General features: G+C 36.0%; 1 protein-coding gene across 4 annotated transcripts; it reads left to right on the plus strand.

The window, feature by feature from the left end:
- The first annotated feature begins 1,384 nt into the window (after window positions 1-1,384).
- spdef (SAM pointed domain containing ETS transcription factor) lies at window positions 1,385-21,783 on the plus strand. 4 transcript variants are annotated; one of them, XM_012965225.3, is made up of 6 exons: window positions 1,388-2,077; window positions 4,961-5,353; window positions 6,699-6,896; window positions 7,539-7,583; window positions 17,305-17,457; window positions 17,963-21,783. In XM_012965225.3, exons 2-6 carry the CDS (start codon window positions 4,978-4,980, stop codon window positions 18,139-18,141), a joined length of 951 nt encoding a protein of 316 aa, XP_012820679.1. In that variant the 5' UTR covers window positions 1,388-2,077; window positions 4,961-4,977; the 3' UTR covers window positions 18,142-21,783.

Raw genomic sequence — 21,783 nt, forward strand, 5'->3', positions numbered from 1 at the left:
GGCCTCCGCCATGAGATCTACCACAGTTAAAATAGTGCGACGTCTATCATTTGGCGCAATAAGCAAGAAAAAGTATCAATCGATGTTTAAATTCACATTTAATGCACACATAACATTATTTAAGTGCCAACAAATTTAATGTGAAAGGATTGTAGTAGTTTTTACTTTCCTTCTTCATGGCCCACTTTGTTGTCTGCACACAGATACATATATAAAGTGGGAACAAATATATACAGCAGCCCGGTGGGGCCAATTTTCTATACTGGGATGAAACTATAAAAACGGATGGCTTGAGCAGCCGCACTGAAAAGCTCCAGTATGCTGGGGGGAAAAAATTAAGTGGCGGGATGTCATCCCACTGCATTCCACCTCGAGGTCTACCAGAAACCTTAAAGTGATCTACTGGTAAACTGCAATCTACTTTGTGGGCACCCCTGTGGTCTACCACAGAAACAAGAGAACTGGATAAGAAAAATTAGAATGAAGTTCTCAGGTGCAGTACTCTGTAATATTACTCTGGTTGTTAAAAACAAAATGCTTTCAAACTTAAATTTGTATTGTGTCATTTGTTAGCACTGCTGCTGTGTAGTTCTGGGGTCCTGAATTGTATTCTTAGAAAGGACACTGCTTGTGTATTGTGTAATGTGTAATGTGTATTATTTCACATAATTGTACTGAATTTTCTCCATTCTCCTCTGACTCTAAAAAAGTACTGATTGGTTAACTAGCTCCTGATGAAATTGATCCTAGTGTATGTGTTTTGTGAAGTTATGAGCAACTAAACTTTATCTTACCCACTATAAAATTTTGTGACATTATTTACCTTAATTCCCTGTGTAGAAATAGAAATTGTTTTGAATTTTGGCACTAGACTATATAAGCGTTGTGTACAGTAGTGTCAAAGTGAGGTCAAAGCATATATGAGCACCAAAAATTTTGATATCACAAAGGTGATCTCAGTTTATTAAACTGGCATTTTATCCTGCAATATTTCTGGCACAAGTCATTCTTAACTTCTATAGTATTGTAGTAAAAAATGCCTATGTGCAATAGCAAATAGGCTAATGAAGTTGTTGAGTGTTCTGTTCTATTTCAGATAATTTTGAGTCAAGAATTTTGTTACTTTATTTCATTTGGCTAGTAAATTTACAGGAAAGAAAGGGTGTGTGCTTAGTGCGCAAATGTGTATTTATAGTGATTATGAGATAATCATTAAGCACCCTCAAGCTATTAGGTGTCACTGTAAATTCTTTTCATTAGGCTTCATTAACATTGCGAGTTTTTCTGTGCTATACATTTTTGTTATTTCTATTTGAATGGGAATGCATAGTCTTTGCCCACCCACCAAAAACAATCATGAAATTTGCAAGTAATAAAGTGTATGGGAATGTTTAGTTGCTTATGTGTTACTTAAGGGTTAAGCGGGCAGGTCCTGCACCTGTTAGATTTGAGCACACACAGGTTGTGTTTACACAGGTACGGGACATTACTATATAAACTATGATGGTTCGACGAGAGAGCGAAAGGAACAGAGGCAGCCAGGTGAGAGTGTATAGAGACATCTGACAGAAATAATAGTGGTGGACAGTGTGAAGATGGGAGTCTGATTTTAAAAAAAGAAAAGAAGAAAGAAAAGGGCAGAACATAGGTGAATAAAATAGTAGTGATAGAAAAAGAGAACAAAAGAGTAAAGAAAATAGGTAAAGGGGGAATTTGTAAAAAATGCCAAGTTAGATAGATAAAAAGTAAAGGAAAAGTAAACCTAAAGGAAAGGTAAAACATGTGTATGATAGAAAGAAATTAAACATAGAGTGAAGTTAGAAGGAGGAAGAAAGACGAAGACATCACTTACTGGACACGTGTCTCTTCCAGGATTTAAAGCATCGTCAGCGAGAGACAGAGGGAGGAGAGTGGAGTTAGAGGAAAAGAGGAGGGAGAGCAAAGGAAAGAGAGGGAGGTAGAAAGTAGAGAGAGGTAGAAAGTAGAGAGAGGTGACAGTGGCAGTAACAGTGGTGTCATAGAGCTGCCACATATGTCCAAGTAACATCCTACAAGTGAAACTTCTCATAACAGACAGGTAATGTTTAAACATTCTGTAAGATTTAAGTCATGTTATTTGTTTTGTGCTATACTAACAAAGTTGCTGGACTTATAGGTTTTGTGCTGTGAAATAATGTTCATGTCCTATAGCAAATTATGTTTTGCATTTAAGAGGTTTTATATTGCATGTTTATGTCAAATATGGGTAATTTTCTGGGTATTAGAGGATAAAAGGTGGAGATGTATTTTGGGATTTTTGTGAAGGTCCTTATCAGTTTATTTCTGCAGGGTTGGTCCCATTAACTTAGATCCCATAATCTGAGGTAAATTGTTTTAGGTTTCTGTGTGTGGTAAACCTTCTTCAAGAAACAGAGTTATGTATTAGACTGACACAGTCAAAATAGCAACAACATGCACTTTTAATTGTACTACTTTTAATTGTATGAGTATCAAAATTACAGTTTTATATATGATGGTGTGTGAAATTACCTTATTACAAATTCATCTTTATATCTATGTACAAAACACAAAAGAAAAACCTTTTTAAAAACCTCAAACTTTGATGAGCCTTGTAAACTATGGAAACTTGGGCTGCCATAATAAAAGTCAGTATGGTGCTGTAGCTTTAAAGTCTGTAAGGCTAACCTAAAGTTGCAAAATAGTTTATAGAACATAGCAGTGGTGGCATTTCTTTATAATCAATTGCATGGAGTTCAAATACTTATTTCTAACTATAAAAGCTTAAAAGAAAGGATGCTATAAAACAGCCTCAGCATTAACATTAGAGGGACAATAAAACAAAAAGGGGTCTATAGATGAAGCAGCAACTTAGGCAGGTGACTCTGTCAATGTGTGTCCCTGCTTGTGATTCTCTGTGTCACCATGTCCTTGTGGAAAGAACACTCTGCTCTGGGCTCATTCGCATTTGAATGTGTTCCAAGGAATTCTTTTTGTATTTTTATTGTGTTTTTACAAAACAAATCCTGTCCATAAGAATGCAAAGGTATAGCTAGTCTGTTCATACATCATTGTATTTGTTAATTTGATTTTCTTGTTTGTCATAAATAACTTTTATTTTTCTCTGTCAGTTCTTCCCCTTTCATTGCTATGTTCCCCTTTCATAAGCTATGTTCATATACTCTTGGTACCATAAATATTAAAGCTTTTATAGATTAACTTTATATATTTTATATTTAATCTGCACCTATTTGTCATGTTACAATTACTTGCCTTAAAATATCATGCATTCTGATTGCAAGGGGTTATATCTATCACAAAGTTACAAGAGAGTTCTTTAAAGTATTGACATTTTCATACACATTGGATATAAAGTAGTCCAGCTAACACTCTGTGGGGATAAACCATCTGACCTTAGAACAGTCAAGGGAATCATTTGTCTTGGCTTCCCCATTCTCCACAGTTTCATCTCTTTGAGAGAGTGGTCCCTTTAACAGGCTTAGATGTTCCTTTATCTCTGCTCAGCCACTGGAATATATGGGATTTAAAAATTTTAATCACCACTTAGCAACATATATAGGATTTAAAACACAAAAAGCACTCACCATGTAGTGTTTTATTCTCTCGGTTTTTGCAACATTGCCTAGGTTGTAAAGATGATTAAAAACGTAAATAAAAGTGAATCCATTTTGTGCAGTGTTTAAGAACTGAGCCACTGAAGCTAAGTGAAGTACAGACACTGTAAAATGTAGGATGAATGTTATACGTGGTTAAAGGAAAACTAAAGCTGAACAAAGATTTAGGCTACAAAATGCTACACCTTATGTTTTGGTATTTCATACCAGCCAAAAGCCCAGCACAACCCTTATCAATGAAGATCTGTGCCTCTGAATATGCCTCTTTCCATCTTCTTTTTTTGCTGAATCACAGAATATGCCCTGGGCTGCTGTCAGTCAGCTTAGGGAGCTTAGGGACGTAGTCATAATATACAGCAGGGGTCCCCATCCTTTCTTACTTGTGAGCCACAGTCAAATGTAAAAACACTTGGAGAGCACAAGCATCATAAAAGTTCATGGAGGTGCCAAATAAGGGCTAAGATTGGCTATTAGGTAGCCTCTATGCACACTATCAGCTTACAGGAGGCTTTATTTGGTAGTAGTTTTTATTTAACCAAAACTTGCCACCAAGTCAGGAATTCAAAAATAATTAACTGTTTTGGGGTTGGTGAGCAACATGTTGCCCACAAGTCACTGGTTGGGAAACACTTATATACAGTATATGTACAGAGTAGCTTCATAGATAATGGAAGAAAATTTTGAAAGTAATACTAATAATTCAGAATTAAAAGACAGCAAATGAACTAGTGCACTAGTGAACTAGCGTAATACTGATACAGGCATGGGACCTGTTAACCAGTATGCTTGGGACAAGGGGTTTTCTGAATAAGGTATTTTTCCATAGTTTGCTTCTTAACAGCTGCTCAGAGCACACTTTAGCAAACCCCTGTGCGCAAACACAAGGGGGCAAGAGTGTGCCCCTTTGTGCTCATCTGTGAAGCACTTACTTCCAGGGATGTGTTGATCTCTGCATGGAGTGCCAGATCAAAAATGGTGCAGCCCTCTCTTTACCACCAGTCTCAGGGCTGTACCTTGGGCCTCTGACTGTTGCATATAAATGGTCCCTAAAGTGTGTGCAGTGCCATTGGCACTTAAAAGAATGTCCTAACAATCTAAAATGTGGAGAACTTTGATGGTATGCATCATTTCTGTTATTGGATTCCCTAACCAATGAACTTGTATAGAAAGTTTAGTATTTAAAATACAGCGTGTGTTTAAGCTTTAGTTCTCCTTTACACTAAGACATTTAGGACCAAACATAAGGTAATGTGAAAGAGAAAGAGGGTTGTTTAGAATTTGAGCTATATTATAAGCAAAGGTTAAATATTTTTCTATCCATCCCACAGATATTGCCACCTCTGAAATGGGCAGTAATAGTGCAAGCCTTCCTCCTGTTACTCACTCTAGACTGGCCCTACAGGATTCAACCCTCACTAGTTTGGACAAAGCATCCGAGGAGGGTGCACAAGGGTACTTCCTGCCATTCTGTGACATGCTTTATGCAGGTGAGGGGGGGAGCTGGGCACCCAAAGGGCTGATGCCAGTTGTTCACAGAGGAGAAGGCACAAAGGAACCAGAGCAATGCCCTGTAATAGACAGTCAGGGACTCCATCATGAATTGGAGTATCAAACCTCACTACACCTTGAAGACCACTCCCTGGAGCAAATGCAGACCATGGTAGTAGGAGAAGTGCTGAAAGATATTGAGACTGCCTGCAAACTCCTTAACATTTCTGCAGGTTAGTTACTGCTTTGAAACTTGATAATCTTTACTGTTTTACTTTTATAAATATATGTACCTGTATATAGAATTTTGCTTTATCTTTATATATTATATAAATATATACCCACATGCGGTCTCATTTTCCCTCAAAGCAAAATGGGACAGATTTGCTCATCGCTGATCACTATAAGTCAGTAAATGTTTTTACCTGTGTATGAAACACTAGATTAATTACAGACTATTAAAAACAATTGTCTTCCAAATTATAGATTCCATAGCGGTATATAGTGTAGAGAATTGATCACCATTTAATTTCTCTGAGTGTAAAAATATATATATCAACAATCTCAGTTTTAGCAGCTTTATAAATTATAATGTATGCTATTAATCTATATTTTTATTAAATGCACTATTGGGAAGGTATTTAAGAACATTTTGGAGAAAAACTGCATTTTTCTAAACACAAAAAAAATCAGTTACCCCCTAAGGTATAAACAGCTAGAACTCTTAATCATAACATTCGCCACCCCTCCAGACACAGAATATTCAAAGCAGTGAAGTAGGAAAGCGAGTTTGGTTGGGCAGGGGGGTGAAAGCAAGCGTCAGTGCATATGTAATTTGTGTGCATGTGTTATTCTGTACATGTGACTTTATGTGAACTTGCATACTAAAAGTGTTTATTTGATGCTGTGCTATATGGAAAAGACAGGCAATAAAATCATTAAATTAAGATGCATAATATGTATGCATAATAAATAAAATGTTTCTTTTTGTGAACATTTTTTGTGCATGTTAGTATTTACTCAATATAGCTTGTATAGTAATTTACTACCCATAACCTTATTATATATGGTTTGCTGCAGTTCACAGTGTACAATATTGTATATAAAGAAGTCTAAGGGGGCGATTTATCAACAGTCAAGTTTGATTTTTTTCTCAATTCTAGGTTTTTTGTGCTTAAAGAACATGAATTTGAGTTTTTTTTTGTTATTAAAAAACTCGATTTCAAGTTATTGTTTTAAAACTCGAATGTCTGATATTTATTAAGTGCAAAAAAACTTAAATGTAAAAATTCGCCAAAAGCTTGCGAGTTGCAATAGAAGTCAATAGGAGTTGTCATAGGCAAAGTCAAGCCATATTCTCAAACTCAAGTTTTTCAAGGTTTTTTTATAGCTCTTAAACTCAAAAATTTAAAATATTCGAGTTTTTTATTAAAAAATGTTTCTTATTAATAAATAAGTGATTTTTTTTTTTTCATTTTAAGACTTTTCTTTCCAGGATTTTTATTACGTGACCCTAAAGGGTCTTTTGGCACATGTATTAAAAGAAAATTAACACTGTTCATCTCTTTTTTTTCCCAGACCCAATGGAGTGGTCTGCAGGTAATGTACAGAAATGGATTCTTTGGACAGAACATCAATACCGCCTCCCACAGGTTGGTCGCAGTTTTCAAGAGCTGACAGGGAAGGATCTCTGTGCACTGAGCGAGGACAACTTTAGAGAAAGATCACCATTGTGTGGAGATGTTCTGTATGCTCACCTAGATATTTGGAAATCAGGTGAAAATAGAAGAGAAAATATTGGTCATATAAGATTTTGGGAGGAAATGTGTCAAATAAGGTTATAATTTACCTTGGATACAGGAACTAACTTACTAATTTACAGGACTAATTTACTTTAGATATCAGTTGTACACATTATTATAGCTGTACACATTATTTAGTCCAGAACTGGGCCTAGCCTAGACACACTTCCCTTCTTATCCCCCTTCCCTTTCCTTAAATCACTCCTTACTTCCCTCTCCACACAATCTTTTAGTAGTTAAAGGGTTCACCAGGGTTCAGTGTGTGGGGAAAGAGTTAAGTAGGTGAAGGGTAATTATAGAAAATGAGCGCAGACATTTTAATGAAAGTTATCTCCTAATAATGCACACGAGGCTCCTGCCTCCTCTGCCTACTCCTAGCCTAGCATTTTATGAAATTACTTTAAAGTGATAAGATAATAAAAAAGCATATGTATACACTGGGAAATCAAAAACATGGAAGTATTTGTTTATTCTGATTGGGATTACACAATTCAGATGGAATATAAAATCCACCCTAATTATCCTTTTTATGTAGTGTTTCCTAATCTGATCTGCATGGAACCTTTACCCTCCTTATTCCATAGATTCATACTCTCCATTTTTCTTAATACAGCAGCATGGATGAAAGAAAAGACAGGACCAGGGGAACTGAGATACTGTGGTAAGAATGGAAAGCCTGCAGATTACTCAAGTACTGTGTAAATTGTAATGATAATTCTTGTTGTAGAGATTTTTGGCCACTCTTGAAGGTTCTTTTAATTCCAAGATCTTCATGGGACATCTTGCAAGTTTATAATCAAATTTTTAATGATGTCTAAATCAGGGAACTGTGATGGGTATTTCAAAACCTTTGGTTTTACATTGGCACCCAGAATTTGTTGATATTTAGCAAAATCCATTCTTCCTCCTGCATGTATATTGTTTCCTTGCCATACAACTCCAAAGCATACTGACTCCACTTCCATAGTTGGCAAGGTGATTTTCTTTCATCAAATTCTGCTCCTTTTCCCCCCTTTTTTGGTCATTGTGGCCAAAAAGAACAGCACTTATCCCAAAAGGTCTCTGGCTTGTATAGTTGTTGCTTTGCAAACCTCAGATGTTGACATTCCTGATGACTTTTAAAAGCAACCCTACACTGTGGAATGGTGCCAAACCCCTCCTGTATCAGACAAACCTTCCTGCAGGCCCTTTGCAGTCATTTGAGGGTTTGCCTTTGTCTGGGTAGCATACAAGCAGTTGTCTTTTTTGATTTTCCAGATCTTGCCTTGATTTCAACAACTGCCATTTCTAGATGACATTACAATACATTGTACTAATACAGCCCACACTTCAGTTGGTGGAAACAATACTTTTTTTGGCCAGGGAGAGCTATACTACCCTCTGTGCCCTATGTACATAATGAGAGAGCTGGGACTCTCTTCACTATTCTCGTTCTCAGAGTCCTGAAATGCAAAATAATTGCATGCCTTATGCTGATGGCAAATAATATGTCTGAAACCCATTAACTTCTGCCATTGCTTGTCAGGAAATAGTTGCTTGAAAAAGTAGGCTGCATTGTGCCATCACCCAAAAATTGGCACAAGCTCCTATACCAGCATGTTTGGTGTTCCTCCATTCATAGTTATTCCTTGGAATTCACTTCAAATTTATCTGAGATATGTCCAAATGGGGATTATCTAATTGTTTGTCCCTTGTTAGAAATAGTCTAGGTAATTTTTTTTTAAAAATTCTCCTTTCAGAACAGAAAATATGCTCTGTACCATTACTGTACACTTAATGCACAAATAGTTTTATATAAAGAGTCTCAACTAGACAACTTTATAATAATAATGGTTATAACTATGTGGTAGGTTTAACAGGTGTGTAGATAATAGAAGACATCTTAAAATACAGCTTGGCTGGTTAAGAATCAGTGCATTTTAAAATGTAGAAAAAATGAAAAAAGAATCAGGAACACAAAGGTTACTTTTCAATAAACAAACTATATAGCATAGATATCAGTAGAACCATAATAGTGACCAAAAGAGGGTAATACACATACTGTACCAATGATACATTTCTATACTACTCAAAAATAGTTAAAACTTTGTTTATTTCATTCAATTAGAAACATTAACAGCCCCATGGGACTGTTAATGTTTTTAATGCCTTGAAATAAACAAAGTTTTAACTGTTTTTGAGTAGTATAGAGGTTTATAACTGGTACGTTTTAAATTGTACTCATATGTATTGGAGTTGGGGGTTGGAGGGGGTGGCACCCTTCAATTAATATGTATATTGGGGCAGCTGAAGTCTTCCACTTGCAGCATGGAGCACATCCATGAAGGTTTAATGGTGCAAAATCTGCATGGGCCTCCCTTATGCAGCTTTCTGGGTAAATTCAGCTTTCTGTGGGAGTTTTAGTTTAATAATAGCTTGTGGTTTGCAGGTTTGAGTTCACAGTCTAACAAATGAATACAAGCATTCAGTTACATAACACTGCATGAGCAGACTATCTTAAAACAATGTGTTTCAGAATGAATGTAAAAGTCTACTCATAAATAAAATTTATTTTATCTTTAAATGGGAATTTACATGCTTACATGTGATTCTGTGCTATGTTAAGGACAAACAATACATCATCACTTCTGATGTCATGGATCACAACACAACACAATAATCGAGTATGACAATGTTTACCATATCATCTGATGACAAATGTGTTTTACAGGCAGGCTGTACAAACGAAATGTGGATTTAAACTGCACTTATTCTTACTCTAGCTATACTAGAGTTGTTTTGAAGGCTAAGCTTAGCAGAACTGCATACACATACTGAATATTGTACATTTTAGCATCAAATGTAAGACCAGTTTAAATCCTTGCACTGTTCTTTGTTTAGATAGTTAGGCTGTATAATAAACCAGTTATTGCTATATATGCAGAATGAATAATTAACCAGCAGTTTATATTATGTTAAGTGACCTATTAAAGAATATTGCTCTTTTACATCTTTTCCCTTTATCCACCATTTTGTGATGGTCTGTGTGCTCCCTCATAGATCACATGACCAAAAATAATGCAGCTCTGACTGTAATAGGCAGATGTGTGGAAGCAAAAGACAGAACTATGTCCACTAATTGGCTAATATGGTCTAGCATAAATGTGTGCCTTTGTTTGGTTGTGTGCACCCTGAATCTTATGATCCCAGGAGGTCCTTAATTCTTAAAATGGCAAAATGGCACTTACTACTAAAAAATATATTTATTTGAAAATGGTTTATTTAGATGAAGCAGAGTTTTGCATATGAGCTGGCTTATGTAATATGTTTTTATAGAGACCTACATTGTTTTGGGGTATAGTTTTCCTTTAATGTGGAGTATTTTCTCATACACAGCAGTATGTATGCAAAAAATTGCGTTAAAGGCCCCACAGTTAATGATTTGCAGAAAAACAGTTTTTAAAATAGGCGTTTTAGTGTTTCTGCTACACAATCTGCCCAGAAAATCTTACCAGAAAATGTGAGGAAAATTTCTAATTTAAGTAATTGTGTAATTGTTGATTTTTATTTATTTTTTTTTTTTAATAATAACTGACAATGAAACTATAAATTAAGTTAGGTTTTAAGGAATAACTATTGGCCACAAGTGCTGACAATATAAGAGGAAGGAATTTTAGATGTTTGTTGCAGTAAGGTGTATTGGTAGGTCAACAACAGCTGGAGGGCAGGAGGCTCTCCTCCCATTAAACAAACTATAAATTGCCTAGTGCTGTAACAAAAAAAAATTGATTGTTTAATTTGGAGCCTTTCAAATGTGTTCTGGTTCCTCTAGAATGTTCAAATCAGCCCATCAGCATGTATTCAAGACTCAAGTGGTCTTGACTTGTGATTATTTTAGTTAAGAAAGGCTAATAATTGTATATGGTGCTGTACCCATGTTCAATACAGTTTTATTCACTGCACACCCATTGTTTTATACACTTACTGCACTGGTGGTGCAGGCCTCTTGTATGACAAGCAGGGTCTTCACAGCAATGTAAAGGTTAACATGGATGTCATCCTGACAAAGGGAAGGCTGCCCACCCCAAAATGTTGATGCACAGATGGTCACAATAAATGGGGTAAGCTCCCCTACTGCATATAAACTGCATGTTTGCGACTCTGTGTTCACCTTTACATTGCTGTACCCATGTTCCCAGAGCATTCAAGGTCCAGGGCAGTTCTCCCTGCTGGCTCTTTTCATGCACTAAAAAGTCCTAGGTAATCCCAGGACTGAATAATATTGAACAGTACAGAAACTGCTTTTGTTGAACAATATGGAAGTTATTGCTATAAAAAATAAAAATGGACATTTAATTTGAATTAATGGTGTTATGCTAAAACACAATTTAATTTAAACATTCAAAATTAGAGATTAACTTATTTTCTATTGTAATTTCTTGAGACACTGCTATGACATAGTGTGGCACAGTGGTACAACATTAAAATTTAAACATAAAAAAACTTTGGAGTACAGTCACACTAATGTAGTCCTGCAACTCTAGTATTTGGTCTCTAAGTGCCACAAAAATGGAAATCCAATTGAGAGGAATATGAAAATTCAATTTGGGCTGTGCTTGACAACAGCATAAGGGCTTGTACTCGTGTGTTTGTTTCTGTGCCCCCTGCTCCTCAGAGCTTACATGTGCCTGTGTGAGTACAGCTCCATACGGAAGTATAGGATGCATTTCTTCCTGTTCTCCCTTGTGATGAAATGCAATCTAACCAATCAGATTTTATAGTACTTATAAACTGAGTAGGAGAGTTGCAGTTCTATTTTGCTGTACACCAAAAAATTCTTTTTTGCTCTGTTAATGCAGTTTGTCATATGACAGTTTCAGAGGCAGCTTCCTAAAGTGTGGTCCTTAGGACTCATTAAATAAGCATTGGATCTGGCTGTGCTCTGCACCTAGCTCCTATCGGCCATTTTAAATGGTTTTAAAGTAATTTACAAATATTATTGCTGTTGACAGCAGTATCTGTCTGACCATTGCTATTTATTCTATTGAGCCAATGTAGCATTAGTCACCTTTCCTTCAGTCTACTCCAGTTCCCACAGTGCCCTGTCTGCCCTTTTAGAGTTAAACTGTAAAATTCTTTAATATGCCACAAGGAAGTCTTTCATGATTTTTATGGCGTATTTATTTTTTTTCCAACTTACACTGTTTACATAGCATATAATTCAGTCTACCATTTAAAAAAAAAAAAAAAAAAATTTTTTGAACCGTCAAATATATTTTTATAAGTTCTAATATTGGTGTGTACTGTAGGCAGCACTGGCATTGTGCTTGAGTCTGAGCTTTCTAATGCTACACTATAGAACTGCTTTCAGATAAGCTACTCTTTCTCCTGCTCAATTTACTTTCAGTGGGACCCAAGCTGCATAGCAGCAAAACAGGTTTCTCCTGCTTGTGTGCTATTCTCATATCTACCACTAGGTGGGTCATGTGAGCATGTCTAGTAATACCAACAATTCTTGTTTTTTTCCCATCTCTGTAATTCTGAAATCTTCTCCAGCCCTTGGAAAACTTTCCCTTTGGAAGGGTAAGGGGGCCTGGGGTGACAGAAATAATTGCTTCTCATTGTATTTAATGTATTTGGGGCTGAAGTTCCCACTGCTTTTCACTGTATTTAATCTATTTTGGGTGCCACAGCCCTCTGTCTCTCACTGAATTCAATGTATTTTGGGTGACACTACTTCTGGCCCTAACTGTATAACTTATTTAGGATCTGGAGTTATTTTTCAAAGTATTCAATGTAACATTATTTACAAGTGCATACTGTGTATATATATCCTTTATGTATAAGCTACTTGGGGCATGTTTTTCCACAGTATATTTTACCTGGCAGAGAAATACTTAAAGCCATCCTAAATTATTGGGAAGCAGTGCTCGGAGAGAAGGAGGGCTTAGAAAGCAAAAGGGGGTAGGCCTTCACACTAGACAAGGTCTAATGTGAAAGATCTTCAGTTCAGCTGCTTGTAATAGATTAACAAAATAAATCTGCATGCAGGGAGAAATGTATGGTTTTCTGGTTTCTGTTTACAGTAATTTTAGAAGATTTTAAAATAAAAGGCTTACTTTAATTAGAATCAGGTGCAGCATACTATTTTATTATTACAGAGAAAAACATTTTTAGAAACAGGTTTCTAGATAAGGGTCCTATACCCATAATTAGCGAATAAGGAATACATATTAGCCATAAGTGCTGACAATGTAAGAGAAAAACATTTTATAGGTTTTTCATAGTAAACTGTATTGGTAGGTCAACAACAGATGGAGGGCATGAGGTTCTCCTATCAAACAAACTACATATAATTTTAAAATAGTTAGAAATATGTAATACATGTACACTAAATGCAGTTTAATGCAAATGTTTGCCCACCCCTTGCAAGATTACATATTTAGTTTATTTTGTAAATGAATAAGTGTGTTAAAAACAACATATTTGCAAATGTTAATGCTAATGTACAGTTACATTTTATCTCATGAACTTTAAAACAAAGAAAATAGTATTTGTTACTTGTGCAATAGTTTGGACACCCTAGTAATTCAGTATTTACTAATATCTCTTTGGCATAATTGCAGCTTTTAAATGCCTTTTGTATACAGTTAACAGTCTTTCAGTTCTTGTTTTTGCCTACTCGTCCTTGCAGATCACTTCTAATTCCTAAATGTTCTTGAGTTGCCTTGCATGTTTAGGATGTACCCACATATTTTCAATATAGTCAGGGGACTGTAAGGGCTTTTCCAATACCTTTAGCTTGCTTTTCTTCAAGTTGCTAATGGTGGCTTTTGAAGTTTGTTTAGGATTGTTTTGTAGTACTAGTCATTCCCTCTTCAGATTGTTTTACATTGGCATCCAGAATTTGCTGATATCCACTCTTCCCTTCCCTTTAAGTGCCGCAGAATGCAGAATCTATGTTCTGTGGATAAAAGGAATGAAGTGCCACAGATCGTAGATTCTATGTTCGGCAGCACCTCCAGGTTTGGGGGTGGAGGAACAGCCTCTCCTTCGCACACTCCCCCTCATTCCACAGCCCCTAGACAATGAGTAGAGGCAGGGAGTGAGTGGCCCCTGGGGCGTGATCACCCAAGGGGCCCCATAAGAAACGTCAGGCACATGGATACTACGTGCCTTTCGTTTTCTTGTCTTCTACCTCCCCCCCAGGTCCACCCACTTACCAGATCAAGAAAAGAAGACAGTCCTCTGGTTCCTGCATGCCCTACAGCTCCTCCAGGACAATCTGCCTGCCAACCCCAAGTTAGTTTTAAACAACAAACAAATACACACTTATTACACCAATACATACTTACATTCACATTCACACACACACACACACACACACACACACACACACACTCATACATTTTGGGGGGGTTCACACTTACTTGCACATGCACACAACATGCATTTTGCCAAGTGTACACACACTTAATTTTGTGGATATTTTTTTATAGCATCATTTTTTTGCCTGAAATTTTTTTTTATTGCCATTGTGGATAGCGTATTCGCTAACTGCACTGTGCAATATCTTTTGTGTGTTATTTCAGTGCTTACATTACATTTATGGTGACTTTGCTATATTTTTAGTCATTTTATTGCATTTAAGCCATTTTATTGCAGTTTCAGTTCTGCATAGGCGTTGTTCACTTGTTTTTGTCCGTAAAACTAATTTTGCCAAGCCAAAGTATTCAAACTGTATTCTGACTGCAGATTTCCCTTGGCGGAAAAAAAAGCATTAATTTTGATGGCTTTATTGCATTTGGCACTACTTGTTTTTGCCCGTGGAAATTCTGCTTGCTGTATATCAATTTGGGTGCCTTTACATGCCACATAGTTTGGTAAGTCTACGCATATTGGGCATCAAACTGTTCAATAGACCCATGGCGTTTCATATTTATGAGCTTTGTGATGATATTTAGAAATGTAATTAAAAAACGCTAGGTTTAGCATAGCTTTGTAGTTTGGTAGTTTTCAGTAGAAAGATGTATTTACCCATTTTTGTTTCATTAGAATGTGTACTTTCGTAAAATATATGGTTTCTGGGGTCAAATTACTTATTTCCCAATTTTACATGTATTTTTACTCCCAAAAAATACAGCGCCTGATTTATATTCCATGAAATATGTATGCACAAACTTTGGGGTCTCTTAATGCCAGATACCTTGATAATCCTATGCACAATGGGTATCAAACGGTTTAGTGGATCCTTGGCTTTCATATTTATGATGTTTCTTCTTAGTATTTAATGCTACGTGGGAGATAAGGTGCTTGAAAATGAAGGGTTGATGTGATTTTTAGGTATTTCATTAAAACCACCAATTTTGGGAAATGAGAGAGCACAAAATGTTCAAAACTATGTCTGGCACTAAGTGGAACTGAAATGGAAAATTCTACTGGCACTTAAAGGGTTAAACTAAACTTTTTTTTTTTTTTCCCTTTGTCACTGGCTACCACACAACCCCAAAACATAATGGATCCACAGTAATTTTTAACTAATTTTTTCATCAATTCCTGCTCCTTTTTACAATCACCCAGAATCTTTGGTGACTGTATCTATACCTTTTTGTGACACTTGAGGTTACAGGTAAATCTTCCTCCTGATGACTGTTTCATGAAAATCATGTTTTATGCTAGCAATGCTAAACAGTGGAAAAATGTAACACCCCTCCTGTATCAGTCAAACCTTCCTGCTGGTCCTTTGAAGTCATATGAGGGTTTTTTGCATTTCTGGTTAACATATGAGCAGTTCAAGCAGTGGTTTAAATGAGAGACTAGAAGATAGTCTCACAGACCAGTAAGCTCACAGACCAATAGCTTTTGGCTGCCCACCATTTGAAAATTGTAAAAATGTAGAAGAGAAAAGCAAATAATGAAAAAAATTTTTTTGACCAACTGTAGTTGCTAGAAATAGGTTGAACTACTCCTTTAAAGTTTGTGAAATAAAAATGTAACTGTGCATTACATTTGCAAATATGTTGTTTTATCACACATTGATTCCTGCAATAATTGTACTTTTTACTAACAAAATTAAATATGTATATGTATCACATAGCCCTCATGGGAATCACTTAAAAGGAGAAGGAAGGAAGAGGATCGCAGGTAAGTGATTGCAATCACTGAGGGGTGCCTAACATTTAGCACCTCCTAGTGATTTAGCCTTTCCTTCTCCTTTAAGGAAGCATTTAGAATTTTTGATAATTTGTTCATTTTAATGAAACTTTCCTCACTTTTCCTGGAAGCAATGTTTAGAAAATATAGTATGGAACTTACTATGCTGTATATATATATATATATATATATCATCAAGTTAGGTCAGGGCTGCCATGCACAAATCACAGAGTGGTGGCCAATGGCTGGCCAATGGCTCTATTGGTAAAAAAAAGCACAGATGGGAACTCTAAAATACATTCACAAATGAGTGACATTATTGATGGTTGCTATATAAGGCTTACACAGTCTCAATCAATCAATCATCACAGTCTCAATCTTATCAGGGGTCACTTACAAGCACAAATGCCATGTTTTTTCTATAGTGCAGGGATTTTTCCTAGAATTCCAGCGTTGATGCACCCACCTTGTGGGGTTTCGCAATTGCAGCTGATACATCAAAATTAGTTGAATTGTACTTAAAGACTGGATTTTTTTGTCCAGTTTATTTCCAGTGTTTGGAATGAGGGGGAGTATAGCAGTGACAAAAAATATGATACCCTTTAGAAAGTAAGTTTCACAGCCTAATTATGAATCTTGGGGTGTATATTTTTCCATAATGGAATAAAAAATGAGCCATTTAGAATATATAACCAGTCACATGGCTTACATCTGGAGCATAGACCTTTTAAGGGGGCATTTACTAAAGCACATTTTTTTGGGTCAGGCTCTTCATGATTTATTATGTATCAAAACAATTCAGAATGCAAAAATACACCAGCTAAAACCTAGATGTCCCTATTACAATTGGAAGATATTCTAGGTTTTTTGTATGCTGGCTTCTATTTGACTATACAAAAAGTCACGGTTATTGTGCGAAAGTTGATAAACTTTTTTTTTGGTTGGATCTTTTGATAAATGACTGGATAAATTCATGGAAATTAGTTTTTTTGTGCTTTTAAACAAATATAAAGCTGAAAAAATTGAGTTTTAGTAAATCCCCCCCCCCCCAATGGTCTTGCATCTTCCAACTTCCATCTATACTGATAATGTAGTGTAGTGTACAACTTTGCGTATATAAGTATGACAAATAGAATTATGATTGTGCAAGCTGGTCTGATGGCTGCTCTGAAGTCATAATTTTTGTAAATTTAAGAAGCATATGTGATTAAAGACCCTTAAATTGTGTCCTAATTACAGTCTCCTTTTAGGTGGAAGTGGGGTTGTTGGTGAGTGCTGGGCAGACACTGAGGTAGACTCCTCAGGTTCTGGCCAGCCCATTCATCTGTGGCAGTTCTTGAAAGAACTTTTGTTAAAGCCACACAGCTATGGGCGTTCAATACGTTGGCTGAACAAAGAGAAAGGTAAGAATAATAATATTCATTTAAAATATTGCTGTTTCTATGTACATGAGATATCTCTCTAGTAGCAGCAGGATACTGGGTGTTGCAGAATAAAACTCCTGGTTGGATTTGCTTCCTGAATTGCAACATGGTGACAAAAGGTTTCCTTTTATTGTAACAATTATGAAACCCAGCAGTACAGTCCCTGCTGGTGGATGTTTTTGTATATGTAGTCAATCAACAGCCAAAAATATATGTGCAAAGAAAAGGCAAGAAAGCATTACATTTATTATAACCCTTACAGCTAGCAACCGAGGAGTGCATGGTCAACTTGCTTTGCAAGAAGGCCTTGGATTTTTGTTGTACTGTAACCTCTTTTTCGTGTTAATAACTACCTTTCTGGACTAGTACCAGTAGAACATTTTGGTGCCAGTCCAGCAGTGTGTATCATTTTTCAGTGTTTATCATTCATGCAACTGCATTTTGAAAAGCAATCATTTTCTCTTTCTCTACCTATTTTATTCAGGTATTTTTAAAATTGAAGACTCTGCTCAGGTTGCTCGCCTCTGGGGAATACGTAAAAATCGTCCAGCAATGAACTATGACAAATTGAGCCGCTCCATCCGCCAGTACTACAAAAAGGGGATTATCCGCAAGCCAGATGTGTCCCAGCGCCTTGTCTATCAGTTTGTGCACCCACTGTAAGATGGAAGGAAGGAACTGAAAAGAAGAGGTGAGGAAGAGCAAAGAACTCAATAAGGAGCAGCTATATGCTGAGCAGAGCAGCTCCTTGCACAACTGAAGCAGCTTTTAAAGCTTATGTGCCTGCAGAGCATGGCTTGTGTAAAAAAAAAAAAAAAAAACCAACAAAAAAACTAAACACAGCAAGCACTGCCTCCAGTGGATATTGCCCAATAAGACTATTTTGCTCCTCAAGAACCATCAAAGAAATGTAATGGAAAACATGCCATCCCTACACCCTGCAATAGTCTAGTTATTTTGTGATCTGCTTTTCCTGCTTTCTTATGTAGACTCACTGATCTGAGACCTCATGTACTCAGTGACCTAGGAGGACAATAGGAGAAGGGAGAGGGCAGGACACTTTGACCAAAAAGCCTTGCGAGCATATCTGAAAACTCCAGAGCATCAGGCATTTCAGAGGCCTGTATATATCATATTACCTGCACCCAGATTCCTTCAGTGAAGAATTAGCTTTATAATAAAGATTTGCTTTAAGTAATTAACCAACTATCCTCTTCTATCATTTACAGAAATCCAAGCCATAGCCAAGTATTTTGCTCTTGTTTATTAATTTATTTAAAAAAAAAAAACAAAAAAAACCCACACAACTTCCTTTTGCAGTGAGTGTCAGTAATAAAGCTCCATATTTTGTATATCTAGAACCTTTTGACAGGGATGGCATTTTCAAGGATTTCTTTCTCATTGAATAGCAATATTAGATATTTAAATTTACTTGGCAAATGTTGAATTTTAAATATTTTATTATTCTGTAATATTTTAGCAATCCATAATTTTTATGGATTTTGCAGGAGAAGGTAAAGACTGAAATGTCCACAATATTTATGTTATGATAGTGCAACTGTACATGCTCTCATACAGCAGCTCTATGACCCTGTAGAAAGCCACATTTAGCTCACCTTCTTCCCTGTTCTGTCCCTGGGACCCTTGCACATGTGCTGAGAGCGTTCCACACCACAAGTTGAAAAGAACAGGGCCAAATTCTGATGTAGCATAATACTTTGAGAAGCGGAGGCAGTTCAAAAGCTTTTTAAACCTAACACCCTTATACATGCTATCTTTAACATATGTGATCTTTAACATTTTGATTTTAACTTACTTTCCAATTCAGTGGCAGTTAAAGCATTAGCATAAAATACGCCTATTGCTCTAACAACAAGTGAAGGGCTACTGTAGTGCACAGAGGAACAGTAGCCCTATGACTAAACAATACTTTATACCTCTGCTTTGTGCTAAGTAGCCAAGTTCTTGGGTTGGTGCACTCCTGACTGTTTCTTTCAGTTTCTATGATACAGTGCATGTACAAATATCAAAGGACAATATAAAATATTTGTTTCCATTACTTTGCCCTTAATAACTTGTAGAACATTCTTTGTATGCATATATATATATTACATCTTCTCCTTTGCATTCCCATGATTGGGACCTATTTGTTTTAAAAACAAAACAAAACATATAGTATATATATATATATATATGTGCAAAAAAAATATAGAATGTCATATAAAGCAGGGCACGCATCAGACTTTAAGGACACATAAAGCCTAAATTTTACTACAATATATATGTTGGGGACATCACCCCCACCCAAATGGCATCATGTGTACTGCATAGCAAGCATTTTCCTCTAACAATGCCACAAATAGTGGTCATTTTCCCTCTGACACATCATTACATTTAAATCTGCAAAGAGCATACGTGTATAAAGACCCCTTCTGCTTTGTTTGAGCACTGTAATAGTTAAGTTAAGGTTAGGAGGAGGTTAGAAGAAAAAAGCAGGAGCAGATATCTAGAGCAGCATTTCTATAGGAATAAGCAATGCCATGTCTTCACTGGCTGCTAGACTGGAGGGTGTGTTTAGTAGTCTGAGCTGGTAAGAACTGAGCATGCCCAGGAGCCAACAAACTAAATTCCTGAGGAAGGGGCCAATTGGGTTAGAGTAGGAGAAGGAAATCTAAGTTATTAAGAAGATGCTGGAGCCTTACTATTAACCTTTGAACAACCAGAGTGTCAGGTATTTAAAGATTTTAAAGAGGCTGTTTACTGATCAAATTTTTGTGTTTGGGGTTTACATGTCCTTTGAAAGTATTGTGAAAATGAAATAAAGTTTATTTGTTATTCCAACATTTCCTTTGACTCAAGGAAGACTGAAATGTTGGAATAACAAATACATTTTTTTCTTTATTTCTTTTTCTGTTTCATTCACCAAGACCTGTGAGTGCCTTGCTAACAATTATGTTGGCATCCATGAATAAGACATTAATAAACTACAGTCATAAAAATGTTCTTTTTGTAATACATATCTACGGGGAATGCCTCAGCTCAGGACAACTGTATCACAATTCATACTATAAATGAAAATATAAATATTCTGTGGACATAGAACATTATGCCCTCAGATATACCTATCAAGGTAAATAAATTGTACAGTAAGTCAGCCCTTAATACAAATTTAAGATTTAATTTTTAGTATTTCTCTTGTTTTCTTTTTATTTTGGGATTCCCAACTATTTTCAATTTTCCATTCTTTTCCTTCAAGAGGAATTTTCTATTTTTTAAACCATTTTTAGGCTTCCCTTTTTAGTTAGTAGTTAGTAAGTACTTTTTCATGTATTCACTTCCCATAGCTAAGTATACACATTCGCTGAGTACATGAACTCACAGGCAGACATAGGGATTTCACAAAAAGTTTATCACTCTGCAGTCTTTTATCTCCCTCTCAGTTCTCACGGACATGATTGTCAGTATTCAAGGAGTCAAGCCATGGTGAGTGTAGGTGTGACAGCACAGGAAAAATTACTTAATGGTTTCCCACGCTATCTTGCTAACAGTCTGAACACACACTGACTGTTTGCAGTCTAACATGACCCTATTATATTTTGGCTCCACCCTGTAACAGTCTTAGCATGATGGGAGCACAAGGTTAAATATCAGGTAAATAGTAAAGAGAAGGTCTAGAGAGCAGATAGAGAAAAGGAAAAAAAGACTGGGTATTACTAAATCTAAACAAAATACAGAAACAGGATCTGTAGGGTGGGTTCATAATAAGTTGACCCAAAACTTTCCATAATACAGTATAGAACATATTCTGGGCCGAATTGTAGTTAGTAGAATTGCTATTTATAATGGTTGTATATTAAAGGAAAATGGTGACCCACTTCACAATAATTCATTTAGTGCAGGTTTTATATATTAAGAGGGAAATGGCAGTAGTGTCCCTAAAAATAGATTGTTAGAGGCAATATCATCTAAATAAAAAAGATTTTATTTTTACCTGAAAACAGTATTGAAAAATATTGTTTATATTATATCTATAAAGATATAGCTTGTTTATGGTTGCAAAAGGGACTTTATTGAATTATTCACATTTACAGGGTTCTAGCCGTTTATAGAGCTAAAAATGAGGTATAGTCAGTGGTCCCTACTGAAATCACTAACAACCTGCAACTTTATTAACGGTAAAGGGATTAAGTCTTATGACATCAATGTCCTTGTAATTTGTATGATCTAATACTTCATATACTGTATGGTGATATTTAGATTTCTGTCATGTTATCTGATTTTCATAAAAAAAAATATTTGAACATT

The sequence above is a fragment of the Xenopus tropicalis genome, chromosome 2 (genome assembly GCF_000004195.4).
Source record: "Xenopus tropicalis strain Nigerian chromosome 2, UCB_Xtro_10.0, whole genome shotgun sequence".
Classification (NCBI taxonomy): domain Eukaryota; kingdom Metazoa; phylum Chordata; class Amphibia; order Anura; family Pipidae; genus Xenopus; species Xenopus tropicalis.

Bases quoted from the DNA above. Each gene is read 5' to 3' on its own strand.
- spdef (XM_012965225.3), top strand. From the start codon at position 4,978: ATGGGCAGTAATAGTGCAAGCCTTCCTCCTGTTACTCACTCTAGACTG. The intron at 5,354-6,698 runs GTTAGTTACTGC...TTTTTTTCCCAG, and splicing joins ACTCCTTAACATTTCTGCAG to ACCCAATGGAGTGGTCTGCA. The intron at 6,897-7,538 runs GTGAAAATAGAA...TTAATACAGCAG, and splicing joins CCTAGATATTTGGAAATCAG to CATGGATGAAAGAAAAGACA.